This window comes from Planococcus citri, chromosome 2, assembly GCF_950023065.1.
Source record: "Planococcus citri chromosome 2, ihPlaCitr1.1, whole genome shotgun sequence".
NCBI classification, from domain to species: domain Eukaryota; kingdom Metazoa; phylum Arthropoda; class Insecta; order Hemiptera; family Pseudococcidae; genus Planococcus; species Planococcus citri.
This window is the reverse complement of record NC_088678.1, coordinates 50,650,995-50,675,046: the sequence shown is the minus strand read 5'-3', so window position 1 is coordinate 50,675,046 and position 24,052 is coordinate 50,650,995. Positions and strand designations below refer to the sequence as shown.

At 34.4% G+C, this 24,052-nt stretch overlaps 5 protein-coding genes across 6 annotated transcripts; 3 read left to right on the top strand and 2 right to left on the bottom strand.

The window, feature by feature from the left end:
* Positions 1-155: 155 nt before the first annotated feature.
* LOC135836329 (putative lipid scramblase CLPTM1) lies at positions 156-3,843 on the top strand. Its single transcript, XM_065351103.1, has 11 exons — positions 156-346; positions 471-704; positions 782-940; positions 1,020-1,226; positions 1,302-1,419; positions 1,517-1,619; positions 1,696-1,940; positions 2,014-2,189; positions 2,258-2,504; positions 2,577-2,744; positions 2,825-3,843. The coding sequence occupies exons 1-11, from the start codon at positions 281-283 to the stop codon at positions 3,019-3,021; spliced, it is 1,920 nt and encodes a 639-aa protein (XP_065207175.1). The 5' UTR covers positions 156-280; the 3' UTR covers positions 3,022-3,843.
* A 214-nt stretch (positions 3,844-4,057) lies between these two features.
* LOC135836323 (transport and Golgi organization protein 1-like) lies at positions 4,058-10,717 on the bottom strand. The gene is made up of 15 exons (XM_065351092.1): positions 10,416-10,717; positions 10,134-10,267; positions 8,016-10,071; positions 7,509-7,597; positions 7,188-7,286; positions 6,919-7,110; positions 6,621-6,845; positions 6,417-6,551; positions 6,051-6,318; positions 5,839-5,977; positions 5,665-5,766; positions 5,498-5,594; positions 5,294-5,426; positions 4,748-5,134; positions 4,058-4,673 (listed from the first exon to the last, which is right to left on the bottom strand). Exons 1-15 carry the CDS (start codon positions 10,534-10,536, stop codon positions 4,621-4,623), a joined length of 4,230 nt encoding a protein of 1,409 aa, XP_065207164.1. The 5' UTR covers positions 10,537-10,717; the 3' UTR covers positions 4,058-4,620.
* A 416-nt stretch (positions 10,718-11,133) lies between these two features.
* On the top strand, positions 11,134-15,311 carry LOC135836327 (uncharacterized). Of its 2 annotated transcripts, none has more exons than XM_065351102.1 (14): positions 11,134-11,453; positions 11,592-11,708; positions 11,785-11,966; positions 12,038-12,457; positions 12,530-12,977; positions 13,049-13,159; positions 13,224-13,316; positions 13,388-13,510; positions 13,575-13,700; positions 13,777-13,849; positions 13,918-14,036; positions 14,141-14,345; positions 14,421-14,499; positions 14,583-15,311. In XM_065351102.1, the coding sequence occupies exons 1-14, from the start codon at positions 11,355-11,357 to the stop codon at positions 14,599-14,601; spliced, it is 2,214 nt and encodes a 737-aa protein (XP_065207174.1). In that variant the 5' UTR covers positions 11,134-11,354; the 3' UTR covers positions 14,602-15,311. The 2 variants fall into 2 exon arrangements, with proteins under 2 accessions (XP_065207174.1, XP_065207173.1); XM_065351101.1 differs by having other exon boundaries at positions 11,137-11,453; positions 13,912-14,036.
* Positions 15,312-15,448: 137 nt separating this feature from the next.
* On the bottom strand, positions 15,449-19,125 carry LOC135836325 (probable ATP-dependent RNA helicase DDX20). Its single transcript, XM_065351096.1, has 6 exons — positions 18,750-19,125; positions 18,503-18,679; positions 18,235-18,433; positions 17,851-18,159; positions 17,510-17,766; positions 15,449-17,003 (listed from the first exon to the last, which is right to left on the bottom strand). The coding sequence occupies exons 1-6, from the start codon at positions 18,949-18,951 to the stop codon at positions 15,583-15,585; spliced, it is 2,565 nt and encodes an 854-aa protein (XP_065207168.1). The 5' UTR covers positions 18,952-19,125; the 3' UTR covers positions 15,449-15,582.
* Positions 19,126-19,219: 94 nt separating this feature from the next.
* On the top strand, positions 19,220-21,773 carry LOC135836334 (zinc finger protein 264-like). The gene is made up of 8 exons (XM_065351113.1): positions 19,220-19,429; positions 19,545-19,640; positions 19,727-19,828; positions 19,912-20,043; positions 20,132-20,258; positions 20,348-20,413; positions 20,519-20,629; positions 20,858-21,773. The coding sequence occupies exons 1-8, from the start codon at positions 19,418-19,420 to the stop codon at positions 21,157-21,159; spliced, it is 948 nt and encodes a 315-aa protein (XP_065207185.1). The 5' UTR covers positions 19,220-19,417; the 3' UTR covers positions 21,160-21,773.
* Positions 21,774-24,052: the final 2,279 nt, after the last annotated feature.

Here is a 24,052-nt window from a genome sequence, read left to right as displayed (position 1 = left end):
TTAGCAAATTTGCAACTTTTAGCTGATTTCTTTCAAAAAATCACAAAAATCAAATTTTCCAGAGTGTGTGAAGAAGAGAGAAAAAATTTTCCAAGACAAAAACCCTGCGAAAATCAAACCTTGATGCCGTCGAAACGTCGCCCATCAAAATTACAAAAACCTAATCAAGTCAAAATCAATTTTTTGCAATTTCTACATGAAACTGGAAATTGAAGAATAAAGTTTTCGGGAAGTGTCATTGTACACTTATTGCAAATGAAATTAAGTATAAAATAGCAATATGGAAAACGAAAATTCGGAGAGCGATAATCGAATTGTCAGACGTCAAGGAGATCCCAATGAACAGGTAAACTTTTTCACCGTATCATCTTCTTGATAGTATATTTTCGCCTTGTTCCTTTAACACTTACGTGTTCTTACTCCGACATTCCCTATGCTGATTTATATTTATGGAAATTTTTTTTTTCTAGAACGACAATGAAGTTCAACCACAAGCTCAACAACCAGACGGTAACCAAGCACAAAGACAACCTTCAAGATTCGAGTCATTTATATCGCTTACTAAAACTTTAATTATTCGAGCTATTATTATATATTTCATATCTAATTTTTTCCGTAAGTCACCAACACCTCAGACCACTACTGAACCAGGACAACCTCTCAGATTACCTGCCTCAAACTTTTTTAGCAATGGAACAATTTTTGTAAGTTGATTTTTGTGGTATAATGTTATCTACGATTTTATTAGGCTTGACTTATGTAAAAACGTTACTCTTTGTAGGACATGTATGTGTTCATTTCGGAAAATCCAGCATTTGTGGATTTCAACAATCCGGATGCTTTAGTTTGGGAAAAAAATGGTCTCGTATACGGTGATTGGACAGCAGGCCTCAACGGTGATGGAACTTTCACAAAGGAAATCGATATAACGCCCAGCGAAGTAATCGCTTTTTTTGATTTATTATTCAAGCAACGTAATTTAATCGTTACCTAATCATCCTTGTAATCGTGAATTGCAGAACGTGAAAAATAACGGTTCCATCTACATTCATACTTATTTAGTTAAATGGGACAAACAGCATGACGACCTGACGCAGTTATTATCACCTAGTGATCCTACAGTCATACATTCCAGTAAACGGCTGAATAAGTTCAAAAAACGTTTCTTCGTTAAAACACAAAATCTGCTTACTGGTGAAACTGCGGCGTCGAAAGAGGACATTGAAGTGAGATAACCGATTGAAATGTTGTTTTTGCAGTATTTTCAGTATGATTGTAACCTTGCCTTTTTGCGTTTCTAGAAAGCGAAAATCATGAGTTCGGAAATAGTATCGCATTGGCATCCTAATTTGACCATATCTCTCGTAACTGATAATACAGAATGGGCAATGGGAGGGGTCCCATCTCCAATCAACGAACGTAAGAGGCTAATCTCTTTTATCTTAATCGTTTTACTCGATGACAAAAATTCAAAAGATAAAGTAGATAACGGAATCGTATTGTTTTCCTGTTATAGATGTCGAGTTCTTCCCTGAAGGCCATCAGTATAAACCAGTTGTGTTTTACAATGAATTTTGGAACATGAAACGTGATTATTTTCCAGTCAACAATACCGTCGAGTAATTTTCAAATGCTGAACTATAATCAATGCTCTGAAATTCTTTATTTTAATTTTCAAATAATTTTTTCTTTCAGCTCTTTGCATTTAAGTCTAACCTATCAGCCTATTTCCCTGTTCAAATGGCAAATATATCTGGCTCAAGCTCAACGATCAAAATGGTCTGTCAGCATGTACACTGATGGTGGTGCTTCCGAAGCTGAAGATGAAGAACAAGACTCTTTGAAAGAAATGTTGCTCGAAACAAATCCTTATTTGATTGCTACTACTGTGATAGTTTCCGTTTTACACAGCGTCTTCGAATTACTCGCTTTCAAAAATGGTTACTTTAACAATCAAATTTTATATTTTTGGGTTTCCTTACTAGCCATATTCATATGATTTTTACGTTTTAGATATTCAATTTTGGAATAATAGGGAATCTTTGGAAGGACTGTCAGTACGTTCTGTAATGTTTAACGTATTTCAATCCGTAATTGTGTTCTTATACGTATTGGATAACGAAGCTAATATGATAATCACGATCAGTTGTTTCGTTGGTTTGTTAATTGAAATTTGGAAAATTAACAAAGTAGGTTGTTTTTATTTAACGAGATACTATTTTTCTTCGTTTGCTTGATTCGACATTTTTTGTTTCAGGTTGTCGATTTTAGCTTAAATCGAGAGGAAAGAGTATTCAACTTATTCCCAAAAATTGTGATGAAAGATAAAGGCTCTTATGTTGAATCTAGTACCAAACAATACGATCAGTTAGCGTTTAAATATTTATCGTGGATATTGTTCCCTCTCTTAGCCGGATATGCGTGTTATTCGTTATTATATTTGGAACACAAGGGATGGTATTCGTGGGTCTTGAATATGTTATACAGTTTCTTATTGACTTTCGGTTAGTACATGTCAATTGAATGCGATTTTTATGTTTTATTCGATAGTTGACCTCTTATTGAAATTGTTACAGGTTTCATTATGATGACGCCGCAGCTATTCATTAATTACAAATTGAAGTCAGTGGCTCATTTACCATGGCGTATGATGTCGTACAAATTCTTAAATACTTTCATCGATGATATTTTCGCATTCGTTATTAAGATGCCTACGATGTATCGTATAGGCTGTCTGCGAGATGGTAAATATAATCTTGTTTTGTATGTAACTCAATGTTATATTGTGCTGTGCTTTCTACATTGATTTATCATCGATTCGCAGATGTTGTGTTCTTCATCTTTTTATACCAAAGATGGATTTACAAAACTGACCCGAGTCGTCTGAACGAATTCGGATATTCTGCCGAAATGGAGCAACAGCGATTACGCGAGAAGAACCAATCGCCGAAAGAAATTACCGAAGGTGACAGCAATCAATCATCTTCTCCGAAACCGGAACAAGAGAAAAAGAAAGATTAAGTTTGAACATAAATTAATGATGATGTAATTTGTAGTATTTGTAAATTGAACATTGTGGCTGTTTGATTCTAGTTACGATTGTTCCTATTAGTTCGTCTTTTGGGTCTTGAACGATCAGGTTTTTTTCCTAGTTTAAGTCTTAGTTGTTATTTGAAATGTTTTTAATATTACATTTTTCTTTTACGTATGAGCTGGTGAGCAAGAACGTCGCGGAGAGTTGTATAAGAACACAATTGCCCACCTTCAATCAATATCGCATTTAAGACCCAAATTTATTGTTAAACGTTTGTTTTTCATACGCTTAATGTTATGTTTTGTTAATCTTATGGATAATTTTATTGATGGGCAATTTTTCGAAAACATTATTACTCGACTTAATGGGTTGAGTTTTAGTTTTACGTGTTTAGAAATTGTTATAACGCCGTTGGTGAAAACGGAATGAGATTTTTATAGAACTTATATTGTTTTCTTTTGTTTTGAGTACGGTGAGGAAACCGTCCATTCTTAATTCCAACTTCATGAATAAAAGTGACGATCTATTTAAAATCATTACTATCGACATTCCAATCGATATAAACGTATTTATTTAAACTTTGAATTTTTTCTTCTTAAGGCTAAAATGCTTTCGGGTAAATAAACCGTTACATAAGTTGTTTAAATTGTGAAATAGCTTCCTTCTATATTTTCCCATATTATGTTTTATATTTTCTTCATGTTTTACACATTAAATGAAAAACTTTTCTAATTTATTCAATTTTACGATAACGTTAATGAAATAGCTACATGCGTATTTTCTTCGAATAAATAATTCATTTTTCAAAATCTCATGTTTCATTTAACATAGCACATAGGTAGCCAACTTATCGAAAGAAATGTCACTGATACGTGACCGGGTCAAAATTTAACTACCGCGATAACCTTTTTTCACAGCTGGAAACAGACAATAGTACGATATGACTTTGACAAACGTACAATCATCGTACAGTATGAAAGTACCTAGGTATTTGTTGAAATCGAAGTACATAAAACTATACAATACGCTAACAAATATTATATTAAATTAATGCTGAGAACAAAAACAATAAATAACAAAACAGTTTTTTAAAAAAAATCATAAATACACAATACTATTGCAGTTCCTACAATAGATGAAATTGTACATACAGTGGAATTTGATTTCAGTATTGAAATTTTTTTTAAAATTTTGCTAAATTTATTAACTATTGGTATTAGGTACTATTACTAACTACATTTAACGAAAGTTCACATTCTCCTCAACAAATGCTAAAGTATGAAATTGCACTGCAACAGCAAAGTTTAAACATAATACAAAAGGTATGGTGTTGGTCGATTTCTAAAAAAAAAAAAAAATGAATAAATAAATTCGCGCAACGAAAAAAAAATATAACCGTAGTGAAAGCTGCAGTATTGTAAAATATTTTTTAAAAACATGTATTTCTCAATTACAATTACGAAGCCCTGCACGTATCTGGTAAACTACCAACGAATTCATATCACAATTAAGAAATTAAGACAATAAAGAGTAGCTCGTATTCGTCTTGGTCGGCAACATTTTTACAGATACCCAGTAACGTAATATCATCTCCCTGATTTATCCAAAGATTCCAACGACATGCCAGAAGAAGGTGAATCTGAAATTAAATTTCAAATTAAGTAATCACAGAAACGATTCACGACTGAAATATAGAAAAAGTGTTTTCCGTACCAATGGAACTTCTTGGCGGCCTGGACTTGTATTGTGATCTATGCCGACCACTCGGTGGAGGTGTTCTCCTACTGTAACCACCTGGAATTGGAGGTTCGACGTTGTGATTTCTTCCGGGAGCGAATTTCATCACAGGCGGTGGCGGACCGAAATCATCATCGGGTGAAATAGGCAGCGGCGGTGATGGGGCTCGACGACCGCCCAAAGGAGGCAGACGTTCATCGGGAGAGTAAATAGGTTCTGGAGGAAAGAAATCCGGAGAATGACTAGCTATGGGAGATGGAGGCGGTGGAATGAAATCCGATGGAGATGGATATGGTAACAAATCCGGAGATAGAGAAGGATGATAAAGGACCGGAGATACACCGGGAATATCTCCGTTTATACCTGCAAAAGTAAACATTTTTATAAAGATCTTCCAATGAAACGTAAGATACTCGTTAAATTATACGATAGGTTATCAAAGTCCTTCCAAATGACGAGAAAAAATTGTTTATCAACTTTTTGGATATTTTATAAATAAAAGTGAAATGTATTTACGCTTACCGCTGCTATTTTTATCATCCGCTTTATGACTTATACTAGACATGTTTGTTTCTATAACTAAAATCTTATTCCGTAATATTGCCGCTTCTTGCTGGCTCTCTTTATATTTTCTTTCGGCTTGTCTCAAAGCGAACTGGAATCGAACAGAAAATTAGTGTTATTTTCTTCGTAAACTGAGCAAAATAATAAATTCACAATCATTACCCAATGCTCTCTGGTTTTTTGCTCTGCATTGGCAAGTTGCACTTTATAACTAGCTTCTTGATCCAAAACTTCTTTTTTCAACTCTTCATTTTGAATCCTGTATTTAAAAAATGATTTAGAAAAATAATTCACAATAATTGCAATTGAAAAAAAATGAATCCGCTTACTTCAAGTTACTAATTTCTTCTCGCATCAAAGTCAATTTCTGACTCAGCGACTGATCTTTGCTCTCACGTTCTAGAGACAGCTTATCTTTAGATTCGAGTTCTCTGTAAGCGAATATTATTCGAATTTTTAAAAGCAATTTAGCATTAAAATTTATCACGAGAAAAAAACCTTACTTTTTCAACTGTTCTTCTTTTTCTTTGAAAAATTGCGTTAAGACTTGTAACTTCGTAATAGCTTGATTTCGTTCTTTTTCACTATTTTCAAATGATTTTTTCAAATTGTTCAAATCTTTCGTAATATCTCCAACATGATCTAGACAAGAAAAATAAAATCGGTGTAAGAAATTGATACATTCGATGTTTCCTGGAAGGCAATTCATTTTTACCTTCGAGCATTCTTCTGGCATTTTTTTGTTCATTCAATTGACCACTAAGCTCGTTATTCATTGCCTCCAATGTAGAAATTTGTATTTTTAACTGTACATCGTTGTTCGAGATTTGAACACCGTCTTCTCTCTCGAGCACAACTCGCTGTAATTCTTGGACTTGGAATTCAGACCGTTTCAAATTCATTTCGACATCTTCCAACTTGGAACGTAATTCGTATATTTCCGATTTGTAATTACTTTCTAATACGCTGTTATTTTCTAGTTCCTGGTTAAATTTACGATTAGAAAAAAGCATATTAGGTTTGTTATTTTTCTCTAAATCAATTCGGTATACTTAAGAGATGAAATTCTAGTAATTGTTACCTTATCTAACTTCAACGTCAAGTTACGATTCTTTTCAGACAACTCCACATTCTTTTTCGTTTGAGCGTTGCATTCTTTTTCCAATTTTTTAATGGCAGATTTATTCACGTCATTGTCCACTTTCAAGCATTCATTCTATAAATAAAAAAAATAAAATCTCCCATTCTCCTTTAGCAATAAGAAGTGTATAAATCGAAATCATACTTCGGTAATGACAGAATTGATTTCTCTTTTTAGCTCATCGATTTGAATTTCTTGACTTTCTGCCAAAGTTCGTAATGTTTCCACTTCGTCGAGAGCAAGTTTAGATTGAGCTTGAGTAGCTAACGAATTTTCCAGCAACTTGTGCATTTCTAAGGCGGAATTTGATACATTTTCCAATTCCTTCTCCAAGTATAAAACTTTATCCTCGAGTTCGACGGTTCTTTTCTAAAATCCATTACGTAGAAATGTATCAATTATTTTGAAAAGACAATGTATTGGTAAATGAAATGAAAATTACTTTATATTGATTGATCTTATGTTCGTAAACTTCGGCGATTCTTTTAGCATCAACTGCATTTTGTTTCGATTCGGCCACGGAATCCTGTTCCACCAATTGTTCTTGTAAAGATGCAACCTCTCTGGTAGATATCAACAATTTATTCTCCAACTGGTTGATTCTCGATACTAATAAACCCACTTTTTTGCTTCTCTGTAATGTATGAATATAAATACCGAACATAATGAAAAACACTCGAAATTCGAACACTTCATAAGGGCAATACTTACAGTAAAGTAATTCATCAGCCACCATAGTAAAATTGTAGCCAAAAATACTGTTGTCAGGATTCCAGATACCAACGTAATTTGATCTCTATTCACCACACCCTTGAAAATAAAATCAAAATATTGAATTAATCCATCGAAATAACACTGAATATTCATTTTGAATTTTAGCCTACATTCAAATTAACTACGTTACGTTGCACTTATCGACGCTTATCGTTATTACGGTAATAAACTCGACAACACGTTGACAAAAACCTAGTTATATCGAGTGAAAAATTACTCGAGTGTGTAAAGTTGTTCATATGGTAATATCTTACTTACCAACAGAGGTATTTCGTAAATAGTTTCACTTTCGGAGTGCTCAGGTTTATCCATAGGACTATTCAAACGATCAGTGCCACAGAATTGGTCTGCAAATACATCGAATATATTCAATTAAACTACACAATATGACCGATTTTCATGTAAAATTATGATTTTTTTTTAATTACTAAAGCGGATAGCCTTGGGCAGTCTTGTTTTAAAGTAATGTTTCGTATCGTTCGAAACTTTCGTGGATCACGGTTCAAAGAACACATCAAGTAAGTAGGAATACTTTTTTTCGTTTTTGGTTTATGAATATCAACATCAGTTGACAAAACGAGTTCATTTACATCAAATTTGCGTAACTGATGGGATTAAATACCTAGGTGCAGTGGGTCATCAAAATTTCTCGAAAGGATTTCAAAATTTCTATCCGAAGCCAAAAATATTGCTTATTTAATTCTACGTATTACGTACTAAATTTTTCTCTATTCGATACACAAATTAAACGACAAAAAACCCTACCTGCAGAACAAGATTCAGTTTCGATGCTTTCTGTTTGAGAGGATGGTTGCGAAACGAAAAAACTTTTTGACGTTTCGTAAAAACTGTATAATAGAACGCCAAAGTCAGGCAAATACTCCTGGATTGTTTCGTAAACAGATTTTTCTTCGAGAGTTTCTGGAACATTGACAGATTCTGCAGGTACATTTTCAGGTACATTTTCATGGATTTCTTTCCGAGGCGAGTGGATAAAATCATTCAATCCTTGTTTTTGCCCAATGCCAACTGGTACGGCAACAGATTCACTTGACGCTTGTTCACTCATTTGTTCAACCGATTTAGGATCGTCTTCAATAATTTCTTGCGAAGAAACTTGATCAATTTTTTCGGTAACAGCAGGTTGATTTTCTGTAGCGATATTAGAAAATAGAGATGGATACGGTTGTGTTTTAATGTATTGATAGGGCTCTGGTACTTCAGACGGTGCAGTATCTTCCGAGACCGGAGAGCTATATCCAATAGGCGATGATTCAGTCGGAATGGATTCGTTTGATTCGATATTTTTCACTGATTCGATAGGTAGCTTATTTTGATCTGTTTCTGTAGTCGTTTCAATATGAGGAGGCGGCGGGATTTCATAAGGTGCTGCTACGGGAGTGGCTGAATGGTGTTGTAGATTCGCTTCAGTAACATGATCACTTTCGGTACTGTTCGGTTCGTGATCAAGTGTAGTGTTGGCAAGATCAGCTCCTTCAGAAGTGATGTTCTGATTATCCGACCGAGCTACATTTATAACCTCGTCAATAGATATCTCAGATTCCTTCGAAACGAGTGACTCTTCATTGTCTGGAAAGCTTCGCATTGTGGGAGGAGCAGGAGGAAGTTGAAAGTTGGATTCAGGACTTGTTTCGTTATCGGGTTGAACTTCCTTTGAAACGGATGCAATATGATCGGTTTCAAGACCGTCTGGTTTTTGTTGTACGTCTGCTTCAGTATTACTGGATACGTCGGCTGTAGCAGAACTATTTTGCGGCTCAACATTCAGACTAGAAAAGTTTAATTCAGAGCTTGTGTTGGCGTCAGCTTCAACTTTATCAGAAGAAGACGTAACATGATCTTCTTTCACAGCGCCAGAACTCTGAACGAGATTCTCAATGGGATCGATAGGATTCTCGGCTTTTGGAAGACTACCCGCAGTGGTGTCTTTTTCAAGAGACAGACTTTCGTTTTGAATATTTTTCAGATTTATATCTGTCCTTATGGAATCGTTTAGGGATTCGATGGTACCTGATATTGACTCGGAGCTATTTGAAATCTCATTTACGTGAGCATCGCTTTGAATTTTTGAAGACGTTTCCGTAACACTTTCAACCGAAATATTGATGTTTTCTTTTTCCTCGTGTATTGCTTGAGTTGAATTTTCAATTGTATCGTGAATGATATTACTTGAACTTTCGGTAATATTTTCAGACTCTTCAATAACATTTACAGTTTCTGATTCATTAACTTCTGTTGAAGTGTTTCCGAGTTTCACAGAAACAACGTCAGCAGTCGATTCATTACCTTCGGCTGAAGTATGTTCTAATTTCGAAAGAATATCTGATAGAACTTGTTCTTCTTTTTCTTGACTTACGGTCTCATTTTGCGATTCTTCGACAACATTTTGCTGACCATACGAGGAATCCTTATTAGAACTGCCAGTGTCTTCATTCCTTTGATCATTATTAAGTGGTTCTGACGCGGCATGATCTTGAGTAGAGTGTTTATCAAGAGTAGGCGGAATCGGTTTCTCATTTTTATTTGAAGAATCTTCAACAACAGACGGAGTAGACTCGCTGTAACTGCTTTCAGAATTAGGTAAACTATCAGTAGAATTTATTTCATCGGTTTGGATATCGGAAACCGATGCATCGTTTAACCTGGTACTTTTTTCCTTTTCTTTATAAGGATCAAGCGTAGACAGGACATCACTAGAACCGGAATTCACTGGAATGGCCAATTTGACCGCGATATTCCCTTTTTCTTCCTTGAGTATCTTGACGAAATGTAAGGGGAAGAAACCAATTTCATCATTAATCTGAAAACCAAAATTTCGTTTACGATTTGCTGAAACTTATCTAAAGATACAATTGTTCATACCTTCACTTTCAATAAACCAGTGCTTCTATCTTCAGGTTTGGCTAGAATAACACCTTTATCTCTGGCATTCGCTCCTACTTTCCCCAGTGAATTAGGATTATACTTCTTGACGACTCTGAATTCACCCATTGGCTCTATAAAACAATCAAATTCATAAGTAATCTTGATTATATTTCAATACTGGTTTTGCCTAGTGCAAAAACATATGATTACGTATGAATTCAAGATATTTAAAAGTTGATCGAGAACATCTAGACAATATTTTGAAGTGATTGGTCTTACCCGAACATTCTTCATTCTTGCATAAAAACTGCTTTTCTACATTATTCTGACATGAAATCTGCAGTAAAATTAGTAGAGCAGTAACCAGCAAACACATTACCCGATGCATTTTAACAAACATTTCGATACATGAACATTCTCCGCTGATGCTGCAGAGCCTTCGAAACTGATCGCAACCGAACGGATATAATGATTTCACTGCATAGTTTTATAAATTGACAGTAAAATGAAAATTCTCATCAAAATACGATAATTTTCTATCTTCGAATTTTTGGACACATACACATAATCATCTCGATCATCTGTAGGAAAATATCAACATCATTTAATTCACACATTCCAACATGGGTGGGACAGGATCGATATGACGAAATGAGTTGAAAGTAAATTAAAAACTTGATTTTATTCATTTTCTCTGAGAATTTATGAAAATAAATTTATGAAATCAAAGAAATCATTCGAAAAAATGAATTTAAATAATCAAATCGAAGCTTCTGTCTGTGGAGCAAAACACTCAAAAAATTAATTCAAATTTTGTTATTGAAATTCTCTCTGTACTCGAGCACACTCGAGCTCGTTCCTGCTTGTGAATTTGATTTTGATAACATTTATCACAGATAAGTTGGTTTGCAAAGAATCCGCAGTGAAAAATCGAGAAAAAACGTGAGCTGAATTGCGTAATCTGAACAATTTATCTGTGATATTCGGCTGAATCCAATCAAAAATCGTGAAGGGACAAAAAATTTTCGTTCCAAAACATACGCGCAAAAACAAATCGTTCAAAATGAAAATTTCTACCCGTTATGGAGTTTTGATGCACTTTTCGTAAAAGATCCGAACATTTTCTCAAGTTTTGTGCTAGTTGAACCTTAAATTGTGAAAATTTGAGTGAAATTCTTGATCCAGTGTAATAATTTCTTGAAAAGTAATGCAACATTAATGATGAGTAGAAAACGCGAAGCTGCACCACCAGCTTTAATTTTGTTGAGTGATATCAAAGAAGCTGTACCGAAATTTAATGTCATTGATTCTCCATCAGTGAGTTCTTCTAAATAATTAACTAGCTGGTTGTTTAATTGATGCTTTATAGAAGTATCATTACTTTGAATTCGCATGCCATTATTGTAGCTATCACGTTGCATGTTCTATTTCATAAATTGCTGTTTTCCTCTTTAGTTTCTTATTGGAAGATCCCCAGATTCGAATTTAACCCTGCTAGGAAAGAATATTTCTAGAAAGCACTGCACCTTCGATTACGATGAAGAAGCAAAAAAATGGAAGATCCAGTCACATGTAATGATGATAATTCTGTACGTAATACGAATCGATTCTCTTATTTTGTTTTTATCATGTGGTATTCTGTCTATAGAGCCGTACTCCTGTCTCCGTTCAAGGGAAAAATGTCAAAGCAAACTCTTCGATTACTTTGGAATGCGGTGATAAAATAAAAATTACGCCAAATATTGTTTTCGAATTCAAATGTTCTCCCGACAGTCAACAAAAATGCTGTATGGATTTTAAGAGACCGAGATTCTCTAGCGACGATGAAGAGTATGTTCGTTTTGTTCAAGTTGGCCCATTTTTGGTTTTTGGAATAATTTCAAACGTTATTCTGTATTTAGGGATGAAGACGATGATATTTCTTCTACAAGAAACGCGCAAAACTTGAACGACGACGTTGCATTTCCCGATTTGGACGATGATATTGGATATCCCAACTTGGACGATGACGTTGCGCTTATTCCACACATCAACGATGTGGACGAGGATATTTCACTTATCACCGATTTTGGCAACGTAAAGAAGAATGTAGCGTCAATTCCAAACGTTGATAGCGACGATCAAACTGCTTCATTCGACGACAAACCTGAGTTACCAAGCACTCTTCCTGTTGCATTATTACCAGATTCTGAGGATTTTACAGAATTTCGCGCCAATTATTCTGATTCGGTTACTGAATCGTACAATAAAGCGTATTCGGATCCGGTATCACCGTCTGGCATTGATTCGTTACCTTTATCGAATGATAATGTTGATTTTACGTAAGTAGGACAAACCATTGCTCAGGTGTCGATATTGTGTTACATTATAGTAATTTGTGATATTGTTTATAGTTCGCCTCTCACCGTTGACGATTTGGAGAAAGAAATACAAAGTTACGTAAACTTCGATCTAGACATCTTCGGCGATAAAGCTTCGAGCCATCAAAAGCTGAAAGATGATTTGGAATATAGACTCAAATTCATAAGAAAATTAATTAATTTCAACTCATCTTGCGAATCATACTTCTCCAACCCGGACGATGTTTACATGTTGAAAGCGTCAATTGAAGAATTACCCGCTGAACTTTCAAAATCAGACTATCAAAATGAAAAAACGTTGTGTAAACAGTCAGATGAAAAATTGAATCGTATTATTTTGAACATGGATGCAATATTGATGGAGAAAACTAAACTGGCTGCCAATTTCGTGCATAAATTTCTCGAAAAATTTCCCAGTAAAAAGCTTCATGATACTTTCGAAAATTCGCAAAATCTTCTGGACGACGACGGACTAGATTTCGTGAGTGATTTTTGAATAATTTTGTTTGTTAATTTCGACGCATGATGATTTCATTATTGTTATCATTTCAGAAACCAAAAAGTACGCTTGGTGGTAAAGAACACGAAGATCTCGTTCGCGAAAAAAACGATTTACAAACTGAAATAGAAAAATACAAGGAAGAAAATAAGCGACATAAAGAAGTAAGTTTATTCTACCGAATAAACAGCGTTGAAATATTTATTTACACGATTTGTTATTTTATAGAATACGAGCTGGCAAGAATCAAGAATTAAATTTCTAGAGCTGAAAATAAAGGACAAAGAAAAACTCGAGATTGAACTGGAAAATGCGAAAGAAGTTAGTGATCGAATGATAGTTGCCTTTGTTTTATCCTTTATTATTTACTAACTCCTAATCGTGTATTTTAGGAAACCGAACTATTGGAAAAACAAAATGCTGATATGAAACGCGATTTGGCCAATCTCGAAATAATGGAATTAGAGTACAAAAACATATTGGAAACGAATAAATACCGCGAAGAAGATAAACGAGTACGTATTTAGAGTAAAAATATTGTTATTGTTGATTATTATTTACATTCTCGTGTGTTGGCAGGATAAAGATGCTTTACAGCGCACTATTAATACTCTGGAGAGTCAGATGAAAGTACTTAAAGAAGATAATGCTCTATTATTGAGTGATAATTGTGTAAAGAAGGATGAAATTACAAACCTGAAAAAGGTATGGTTCAAGTATATCACCGTTTTGAAGGGTGTTAATGTAATTTAGCTAATATGTGTTTTTTTTACACATTTAGAAATGCGAGGAGTTAGAAGAAAAGATCAAAGAAAAAATTGTCGCCGCTACACGATGCGTTAGTGCATGTGGAAGTACGTGGTACCAAATATTGATGGTCCTATGTTTGAATCTGTTCACTTAATAATTTGATCAGTTTCAGGTGACGGTTCTTCAGAAGAAGAGTATTGCTGTGATATGGTCAAGGAAGTTAAAACCAGTTTAATGGACTTGATGGAAAAAGAATTTAGTTGCAGCATTTGCGGTGAAATGCTTATAGAAGTATGTAAAAATTTGTCGCTTTTTGTATTCCTTGAAATTTCAAACAATGATACTTTGTATTAGCTCAATTCCATCTCATAATCCGATTTTGTTTACATTTACAGTCCACAGTTACTAACTGCAACCACGTATTCTGCTCGTTTTGTCTACAAGAGTGGAAGAAGAAACAAAAGAAATGTCCGTTTTGCCGAGGACCGCTTTCTAAAGAAGTCAGAGCTGTTATTATAGACGATTACATCACAAGCTTCATGAAACTGCTTTCCGAAAAAATGTACGCCGAACGAATGAAAGTGATCAGTGACAGAACAGGTACGATTGTTTCCTTTTGATTAACCCTGCGCGAGTTTTGCAGTAGAAGGTAATTTATTGGTGTGATTATTTTAGCTAAAAAAGCACCACCGCCGCCTCCAACTCCTCAAGGCAGAGGTAGAACCGCTAGGAGGAACAGTAGGCAAGCAGCCGCGTAAGTATTTTAAAATAACAGAGCCGAAGTCGAGCTTGGTATCGAAAAATAATTTTATGAATGATGAGTTATTTCTTTCATAGAGTTGTTGATCTCAGCTGAATTTTGTTTTACTGAAAGAATATTTTTTTTTACTTGTGAAGACTGCATTAAAATACAACTTCATCTTCGAAACTGTCTCGTCGTAAGATTTGTACTTGTGAATTTCTTTTGTAAAATAGACTTTATTTTATTTGTAATCTAATTTAGATACGCTTGAATGTTTTAAAAGCAGATGTTAGTGGTGTTTTTATTTTTCGTTAATGAGTCAAAAATTAAAGTCACTTTTGATATTGGAAAATGTGTTTTGCTCCTGAACGAAAGTAATCAAACATACTCATTTGGATCTCTGGTTCAAAAAAAATCGATCGATTTTCTTGGTTTGTAAATTTGAACAAGTTTTACTTGGTATATTCACCTTCTGGGATATATTTCAAAAAATATTCGTTGTGAACGAAACATAAAATGCCATTATTGACATGTAACAGCATTTAAAATCTTAAGATTTGTTGGAGTATTGATTATAAAATATTGAAGGAATTACAAAATTCCATCTACTCATTTAAGCTTCGGTATATTTACATTTACAACTTGTATTTCTCTCATCATAGGTTGATTGCGTGAAGAAACTTCCTCAACTACCATGTACACAATATTTTCCAATTTATTTTTAAAATCCGATGTTTTTTTTACCTATTTAGATTTAGTAATGTTTTGTACTGTTTTACGTACGTGATTGTCGAGGGTTTTTTCAATAAACGTATGAATTCGTCTTCGTTGTGAATTTCTTTCAATGAATTTCGTAATATTCTATCTTTGAGGTTTCGCAATTCTTTTTATAGATAGACAAGGACGGGAAAATTATTAAATCAATGAAGAATGATGAATGAAAATGAATGTAACGTGCAAATTAACGTTAAAAAATTAAATACTATATTGAACGGCGTAAAAATCATTTCCTGATTGAAAACATTTTCAGGTTAAAAGTTACGCACTAAATACATAATATCACATTCGTATACACTTGATAAAATCGTAAAAAAATCAGCTATTTCTATTTCCGAACATGAAAGAACGAGATGACATTTGAGAACTAATAAAATTAAAATGATGTTGCCATATTCTTCTTTCCATTCCTACATCGACGTGAGATTTCATTGAGGGTAAAAATGGTAAATTTTCTGATCTAGATAACCTGAACTCGTGTCGGCAATTGGGACATGTTACATATTCGGGATGTAAATGTGGATTAGGTATTTCATTTGAATTATTCACACGAGTAGTGTTTAACGGCGTGGTAGATTGTTGGTAACTTTCATCGTCATAATCTGTCTGCTGAACATCTTCAATATCATTACGTGAAGATCTGAACACGGTGTATGGTGCATCAGAATGTAAATCTGGAGGATCATCGGTGAAATTTGGAATAGGAAGAGTGGAATGTTCTCGACTTCCACGTTTCGGCGAATACTGCCTCGATAAGTAATCGGTACGACTGACCATCCAATTGGATGTTTCATGTTCGATACTATTCATCGTGTCTAAGCTTTCCGCTCGATAGAATTTCATTTGCTGATTTATTCGTCTCGAAGGATCATTAGGGATGTTTACGAAATTGCTTGTTTCTGACCTCATCGATTTCACGGATACACTTTGCTTTCGTTTATTTTCCGTCAACATATTACGAATTTTTTCCAAAATGTCTTTAACGGAATCTTGAACGTCGACCGAGACGAATCTACGAATAAGAGAGTCGTTGCATTTAACCAGTTCTAAAAATTGCGTCATACTGCAAGGTATTTTCTGCTCGTCTAAAAACGCGTGCTTATTTTTTATGTAACGCATATATTCGATCACACAAGTATCGTCGATTGTTTGAATAAAAACGTCATCGTCTTCATCTTCATCTCCTTCAGGTATTTGGATAAAAGTCGGTTTATAAAAATTGCTATACTGAACAACGTAGACGTTATTGCGCGATGGTTTGAACAGATTTCTAAGGTTAGTCTCATCGACGGAAACACTACCTCGATCAACTTCTTCTTTGATCGCTTCGATATAATGTTCGACGATGGTTTCCATTTCTTTATCAACAGCAACATTATCCGGTATAAATTCTTCGGCAGAATCTTCTTCTTTTTCAACGAAAGCGGAGTTCGATTCTAATACTTGAGGCGAAGATTCTTCTTTTTTAGACTGTTTTTTCTTTTTTGATTTTTTCGACTTTTTCTTAGTGGTTGATTTCGTTTGATTTTCGTTATTTTTTTTGAACTGAAATTCATTCACATTAGGCAGCGCATTCGAATCTGGTTTGCAATGAACCTTTTGAAGCTCGGATTCGTTGATGGTTTTAGGAACTGCATCAGGTAAAACGAACAAATCTACCGGATCTGTCGAAACTGAACTCACTACCTTATAGAATTGCTCCATTTCGTAGCCTTCGTGAAGTATTGTTATAACAGCACCTGAAACATTGTAAAACAAAAACAAGTTCCATAATTAGTAATCAACAACCACCTTTAATTGAAATGTTAAATATTCCGCATAGTTCTACTTCTCATTGAAAATAAGGAAAAAATAGATTGAAGAAAAAAAAAATAGAAATAGAAATACGGTTACAAATTACAATATCTCCGCACACGTTTCATTTTACTGTAATTTCTTAACACATAAATACTTGAACGATCAGTTCATAAACTAACCATTGACTTCTCGGTCCGGTTAAGTTTCTTTAACACCAACACAATTGACTACATAGCCCATAAAACAAAACATACAATTAGTACAATAAGACCAAATACCATACCATTCAAAAATACCAGAGTTTATTTCGAGCTCTAATGATTAAAAAGCGCAAAAGTGATCATGAATCACATATCATGCACGAAGCAATGTAACACATGAACATAATCTTATTAAAACATCAGAGTCAAGTTGAAAAACATGCGAGAAGTGATTGGGGGAACTATACCTTCGCTTCCATAACGACCAGCTCTTCCCATACGATGAATGTATACATCCGGCGGACTAGGAATGCCCATATTGATAACTAAATTCACATTATGAACATCTATACCGCGAGCAGCCAGATCGGTGGTGACCAGTATATTGCACTGATTCAGCTTCAATTTATTCAGAGTTGATATTCTAGTAGACTGATTTTGTTCACTCGATACCCAAAGCGCGGGAAAATTATTACTCACTAGCATATTACACAGTCCTTTAGCACTACAGAACAAATGAAAATGAATAAAAGTATTGGAAAAACAAAGAACATTCATGACTTGCTATTCGCTCCAAATAAATACTCACATTGTTACATAGTTCACAAATACGAAACACTGGTCGTATTTAAAATTTCGTAATATGTCGATTAATTTGTTTCTTTTTCGAATGGCGTCCAATGATGTCGAATCGCTAAACACAGGAGCAACGAATTGTTTAATACCAATCAGGATGTTTGATGTGATTTGATCGGTTTTTTCGCTATTCATTGATTCGTTGACAGTCACGTATTTAATAGTCGATGATATAGGATTAAGTAACTGTTTTATATGGTCAGAAAAGGTAGCGGTGCATACAACGGTTTGTTTCCCAGCTGGGAGTTGCGAAGCTAATTCTCTATAATGAAATCAACTCAATTAAACACAATTTCTACGACTAGTAATACAACTTGAGAAAGGTTATTTATAATACCTTATTGCAAATTCTTTATTACATAGTAACGCATCCACTTCATCTAGCACCAACATTTTCACATGGTCAACTTTCAATTCGCCCATATCAATTAAGTGTTTTATTCGACCCGGAGCACCGATAGCTATTTGACAATCTTTGCATTTCAACACATCCAGATCTAATGGGGTTCCACCGATGAAGTATTCTACTCTTAAATCTGCAAACAGACTCTTTGATTAATATTACCGATATTTTTGTTTAAGAAGAGCTGATATTGAATTGTTACCTTTTATGTAGAATCCGACGTTTTTGAACACATCGTAGATTTGTTTGGCGATTTCACGAGTTGGAGATAAGATTAAACATTGAAGACTGCGTTGCTTTTTTTCCAATACGTTATTCAGAGCACTCAGACAATAAACCAGAGTTTTGCCGGTACCAGATTTGGCATGAGCAATTATGGCTAAACAAAGGAAAGTTTCATCATTAAATTAAGTAGGCATATTGTCGGTGTAAAGAAGTGTTATACTTACATGTTCCTGTTAAAGCTAGAGGTAGAGCGTTTTTCTGAATAGGTGACAAATATATATAACCACATCTCGTTAATCCTTGTTGAATTTCTTCTTTTAAAAGTAAAGATGAAAATGTGACTTTTTTACCAAATAATACATCGGTGGTGCGGTGTTTTTCGCCAAGATCGTGGCAAGTTGGTAAACTTTCATGAATATTAAACATTTCGAATTTTCACCCCATAACAATTCAAAATATTAAATAAAACAATACAGGAAGTTTAAAATTTCGAGTAAGAAATTTTAAAATTTTGTCGGAATGCGCTTATCAAAATTTGTAATCACATGGGGAATGAATTGGGGAAAGATCGATCAATCAATCGATTGGATTCGGAATCGACAAAATCATTGACTATATAGATATACTACGTATATGGACTGCTGATTCTTATCAGTTTAACATTGGTTATATGGGAAAATCGTGTAAGCCAGATTTTAAAAGTCCATTCAACGAAATGAGGTGTTGGTTGACTGATAACATGGTTATTTGCTCGCGCCAAAATCTTTATTCTATTTAGAAATGATTTTAACCGCGCGTTTCAAGTTTATTTTGTTACTTGTTTTGTTTAAAAATAAAAATGTTGTGTAAAATGAATCAAACCAACCGCAATTTATGAAAGACAGAAGCCAGAATGGACGTATTCGTAAGTACATAAATTTTCATGAGTTCAGTGCATTTAGAGCATTTAGTTGCAAAATGTACGCGAATTATTCATTCATATGTTATTATACAATTACTTTTTCTGCGTATTGTTGCAGGAATGTTCCGACTGTGGTAAAAAGTTACGAAGCAGAGATGGAATAATCAATCATTTAAAGAAATGCGGCGAAGCAGTAGTGAATTCTGTGAAGAAAGTTGGTATTATTTCATTCCCTTGACCGTCATATTTACCATTAAAATATTTGTTTAATTTTTAATTTTCAATTCATTTGTTGCACAGAGATACTCTTGCACACACTGCTACAAAGAGTTTTTCTCTCAGTGGGGACTTTCAAAACATTTGAAAAAAAACCACGAAAAAGTGGAGCAGGTGCCGAAAAAAGTATGTATAGTTATTGGTATGGTGTTTATATTTATATGAAAATTTGCATTATGAACCTTACGCAACCAATTACATTTAATTAGATAACGAAGTCGCTGAAATGCAATTATTGCCCTGCTATGTTCTCTTCTAAACAAGGTCGTATTAATCACGCAAAAAAAAACCACCCTGAATATACTATCAAGAGAACTGAATTGATAACCAGAAAGAAACACGTACGTAGATTTCATTTTATGTAAACTTCTCAGTTCACTTCATCATGCATATTATGTAACCTCACATTCAAACCATTTATTTTTTCAGGACTGTGTTTTTTGTGGCAAAACTTTTGCAAGTAAACACTACAGAGTTCGGCATGAAGATTCCTGTGTGAAGGAAATTGCAAATGTTGCCCGAAGTAATAATACTACTTCCATAAATTCGACTGGAGGCACGTTAATAATTCACATCTTTCAACACAATATTGAATATTGATGATTATTTTAAGAATTGGTCTGATTTTCTTGTTTTTTTCTTTAGAAAGCTGTAGTAATGATGAAATATCCTTTCTTCAACAAGAGCTATCAGCACCAGATAACGTTCCAAGTAAGAATGCAATTATTGTTGAATTATTGAAGATTCATTCATTTTTCTGTATCAATGTTCGAAAGATTTTATACCATGGGTTTGATTTCCTTTTTTGTTTCACAGATACACAGGAAAATACGAATACCATGCCTTTTCAATTGCAAGGTACCAGCTATCCGCTAGAAACGCCGCAGTTCGGCAGTAATGCTGAAAATTCGCCACGTTACACTTCAAGTAATTTGTTAAGAAGCATTTTAGTTCATGTTTCGAATTCAATTGTATTCTTTTCGCTGCTCGGAGTTTTTATATATCTAGTTTGTTTCAACTATCACTTTGAGTAAAGCAGAAAAATTGTGTAAAAAAATGAAAAAAAAGGGTTAAAGAATTTTTGTCGTAGTTCCAAGCAGCAAAAAGAACGAAGCTTTTGATACATTGTGTATTACATAACAATTCTTCTTTTAGGTGGTAATATTACTATGACGCCAAAACTGCGACGTTATATTAGAGATCGGAAAAAATTCCTAAAACTTCGTACACCAGATATAAATTCACCACGTAAAGCGAGGCTTAATTTGGAGTATGGACAGAAAACTGTTCTTCAGCACCGAAAAGAAATCGCAACACTTCAACAACAAGTTCGCAGACTACAGAAACAAGTGAAAACGTTTAAAGATCTTCTTCAACATCTAGAAAAAGAAAATAAAATTTCGTCTACAGTTGCTGATAAATTTTTAGTAAGTGTCGAGGAAATATATGTTTATTGAGCATAGCAGTGAGCTGTACACTGCTTTCGTTTTTAGGTTTTCATTATTTATTTTACGGATAATTATGAACTTAACGGATACTTATTAACTTTTACGGATAATTAGATATATTTTTATTGTTATGCTGTTTGAGATGAACTTGTGATAAGACTATGTATGGTGATGTTTGACATACTGACACTTGTGTGATCCTAGTGATCCCTAATGTTGAAATAGTGCATTTTTATTTATTTTCTGTCAACTAGTTTGCCATTACGTTAGCTTAAATTAATCTACTTACCTGAGATGAACTTGTGATAAGACTATGTATGGTGATGTTTGACATACTGACACTTGTCTGATCCTAGTGATCCCTAATGTTGAAATAGTGCATTTTTATTTATTTTCTGTCAACTAGTTTGCCATTACGTTAGCTTAAATTAATCTACTTACCTGAGATGAACTTGTGATAAGACTATGTATGGTGATGTTTGACATACTGACACTTGTCTGATCCTAGTGATCCCTAATGTTGAAATAGTGCATTTTTATTTATTTTCTGTCAACTAGTTTGCCATTATGTTAGCTTAAATTAATCGACTTACCTGAATTGAAAAAATAAATTATTTAAATTACGCATGATTTATTTCTTTATGAATTCTAATGAAATTGAAATATTTTTTCAGAATGAACTTCCCTGTGAATTTTTAGCAGTAGCACTAAGAAACCGAATGGGAAGAAAAACAGCTTATGACAAAGATGTTAAAAAATTTGCTCTTACATTAGAATTTTACTCCAGGCGAGCATACGAATATGTTCGTCAAGCCTGGGGTAACTTGTTACCAGCAACTTCAACCCTACGTAATTGGTACAGCCAACTGAAAGGAGAACCAGGGTTCTCTGGTGAAGCGTTGGAGGCCCTAAAGGGACACGTCAAAGCTGCGGCCAAGAACAACAAAAAGATCATCTGCAACTTGGTGTTTGATGAGATGGAAATTCGAAAACAATTGACATTTAAAAATAACAAGTATCATGGTTATGTGGAAATGGGATTTGGCGATCCGTCTGATAGCGACAGCCAACCTCTGGCAAAAAAAGCGATGGTCTTCATGTTAGTATGCTTGAACGGACGGTGGAAGCTCCCAATAGCATACTTTTTGGTGGACAGCCTTAATGGAAAGAACCTCAGCAAACTAGTGAAAAATGCGTTGCAGCTTATTGACGAGTGCGGCGTTATTGTTAGGTCCATGACCTACGATGGCCTCGGAATTAACCGTACATGTTGCAAAATACTAGGAGCCAACTGCGATTTTGGACCAGATTTTAAGCCATGGTTTCCACATCCCAGCCACCCTAATGAAAAAGTATATCTGATTTTTGATGCATGTCATGCTATAAAATTGGTCCGAAATACTTTAGGAGACTACACCATCACAGATGGACTTGGAAGAAACGCTACATTTTTTGATTTCATAGACTTGTACAATTTACAAATAGATGAGGATTTATATAACGCTCCTAAGTTGACGAAAAGACACATCTCATTTCGAGAGAATAAAATGAAGGTGCGGCTTGCCACACAATTATTCAGCTCATCTGTGTCAGCTGCTCTGCTCCATGCGAAGAAGAAAAAAAAACCAGGCTTTCTACATTGTGAGGGAACTGCTGAGTTCTGCAAGCAATTTGATCAAATTTTCGACATGCTGAACAGTAGAAGTAAAATTGAACGTAAATTAAAACCAAGAAATGCGCCCATTTGTTCAAAAAATAAGAAGAATTTTGAGAAGTGGTGTCAAGAAGCAGAGAATTACATCCTCAGCCTAAAAATCAGAGCAACACCTATAATAAATCACATCCGATGCACTGGCTTCGTGGGACTGATAATGGTCTTACGTAATCTAATTCCGTTATTCGAAGACCTGCAAGCACATGGCCTGTCATACCTACTCACATATAAATTGTCTCAAGATCATCTCGAAAATTGGTTTTCAGCAGTCAGGTCCAAAGGCGGCTTTAACAATAATCCAAACGCTGAGCAATTCAAGGCCATCTTTAAAAGGTTGTTAGTCCACCATGAAATAAGAGCATCTGAAGGAGCAAACTGTGTAGATGATGGTGACATAAAAATACTATCTTTCAAGTCAATAACTAAAGGAAGTAGTGTGTACTTACAGCACACAGAAGAATCACTACACGTCAGTATGGCAGATGATTTTGTGAGCAGTATTACAGCTGAATGCAACTTGAGTGAATACCAGGATGATGTTGTCGCTTACATAGCTGGCTTTATTCTGAGGAAGCTCGTAGAAAAGAAGTTTGCCTCCAGAAAAGATATTGAACTTTTGAAAGACAAATCTAACGAATCTGATCTTATTCAACTAAAAAATAGAGGGAACTTGATTATACCAGGTGAAATGATGGTAGAAGTGTGCAGAGAAATTGAAAAACAGTATCGAATTCATCAAAATAAATTGTTGGATGACAAAAAGATCCCTCATATCATTACTCATATCCTATGTGATCTTGAAGAAGATGGCCGGTTTGAAATGTTTGATGATCACATCGCGGAGTTGGTAGTGGAAATTTACATCAAGCTGCGAATTAAATACCTGTGTAAACGTATTTCGGAAGTAGATAAACATATTCGCCATAGAAACACGAAATTGACTCTGTTTAACAATATGTAATATCGCAATTCGTATTTTAATGATTTCTGGTGTAAATAAAGACATTGTTTTTAGGTCACTTTTTACTTTCAAACATGTATAATAGAAAATGTTTCTTCACATGACGTTGGAAAATTTTCTTCTTTCAAGTTATTTCATAAAATAATAAAACAATCAGGAATAATTTATTCATAATTCATTCATACTGAAAATTCACAACACTAAAAACATTTATCTAACCCTCGATT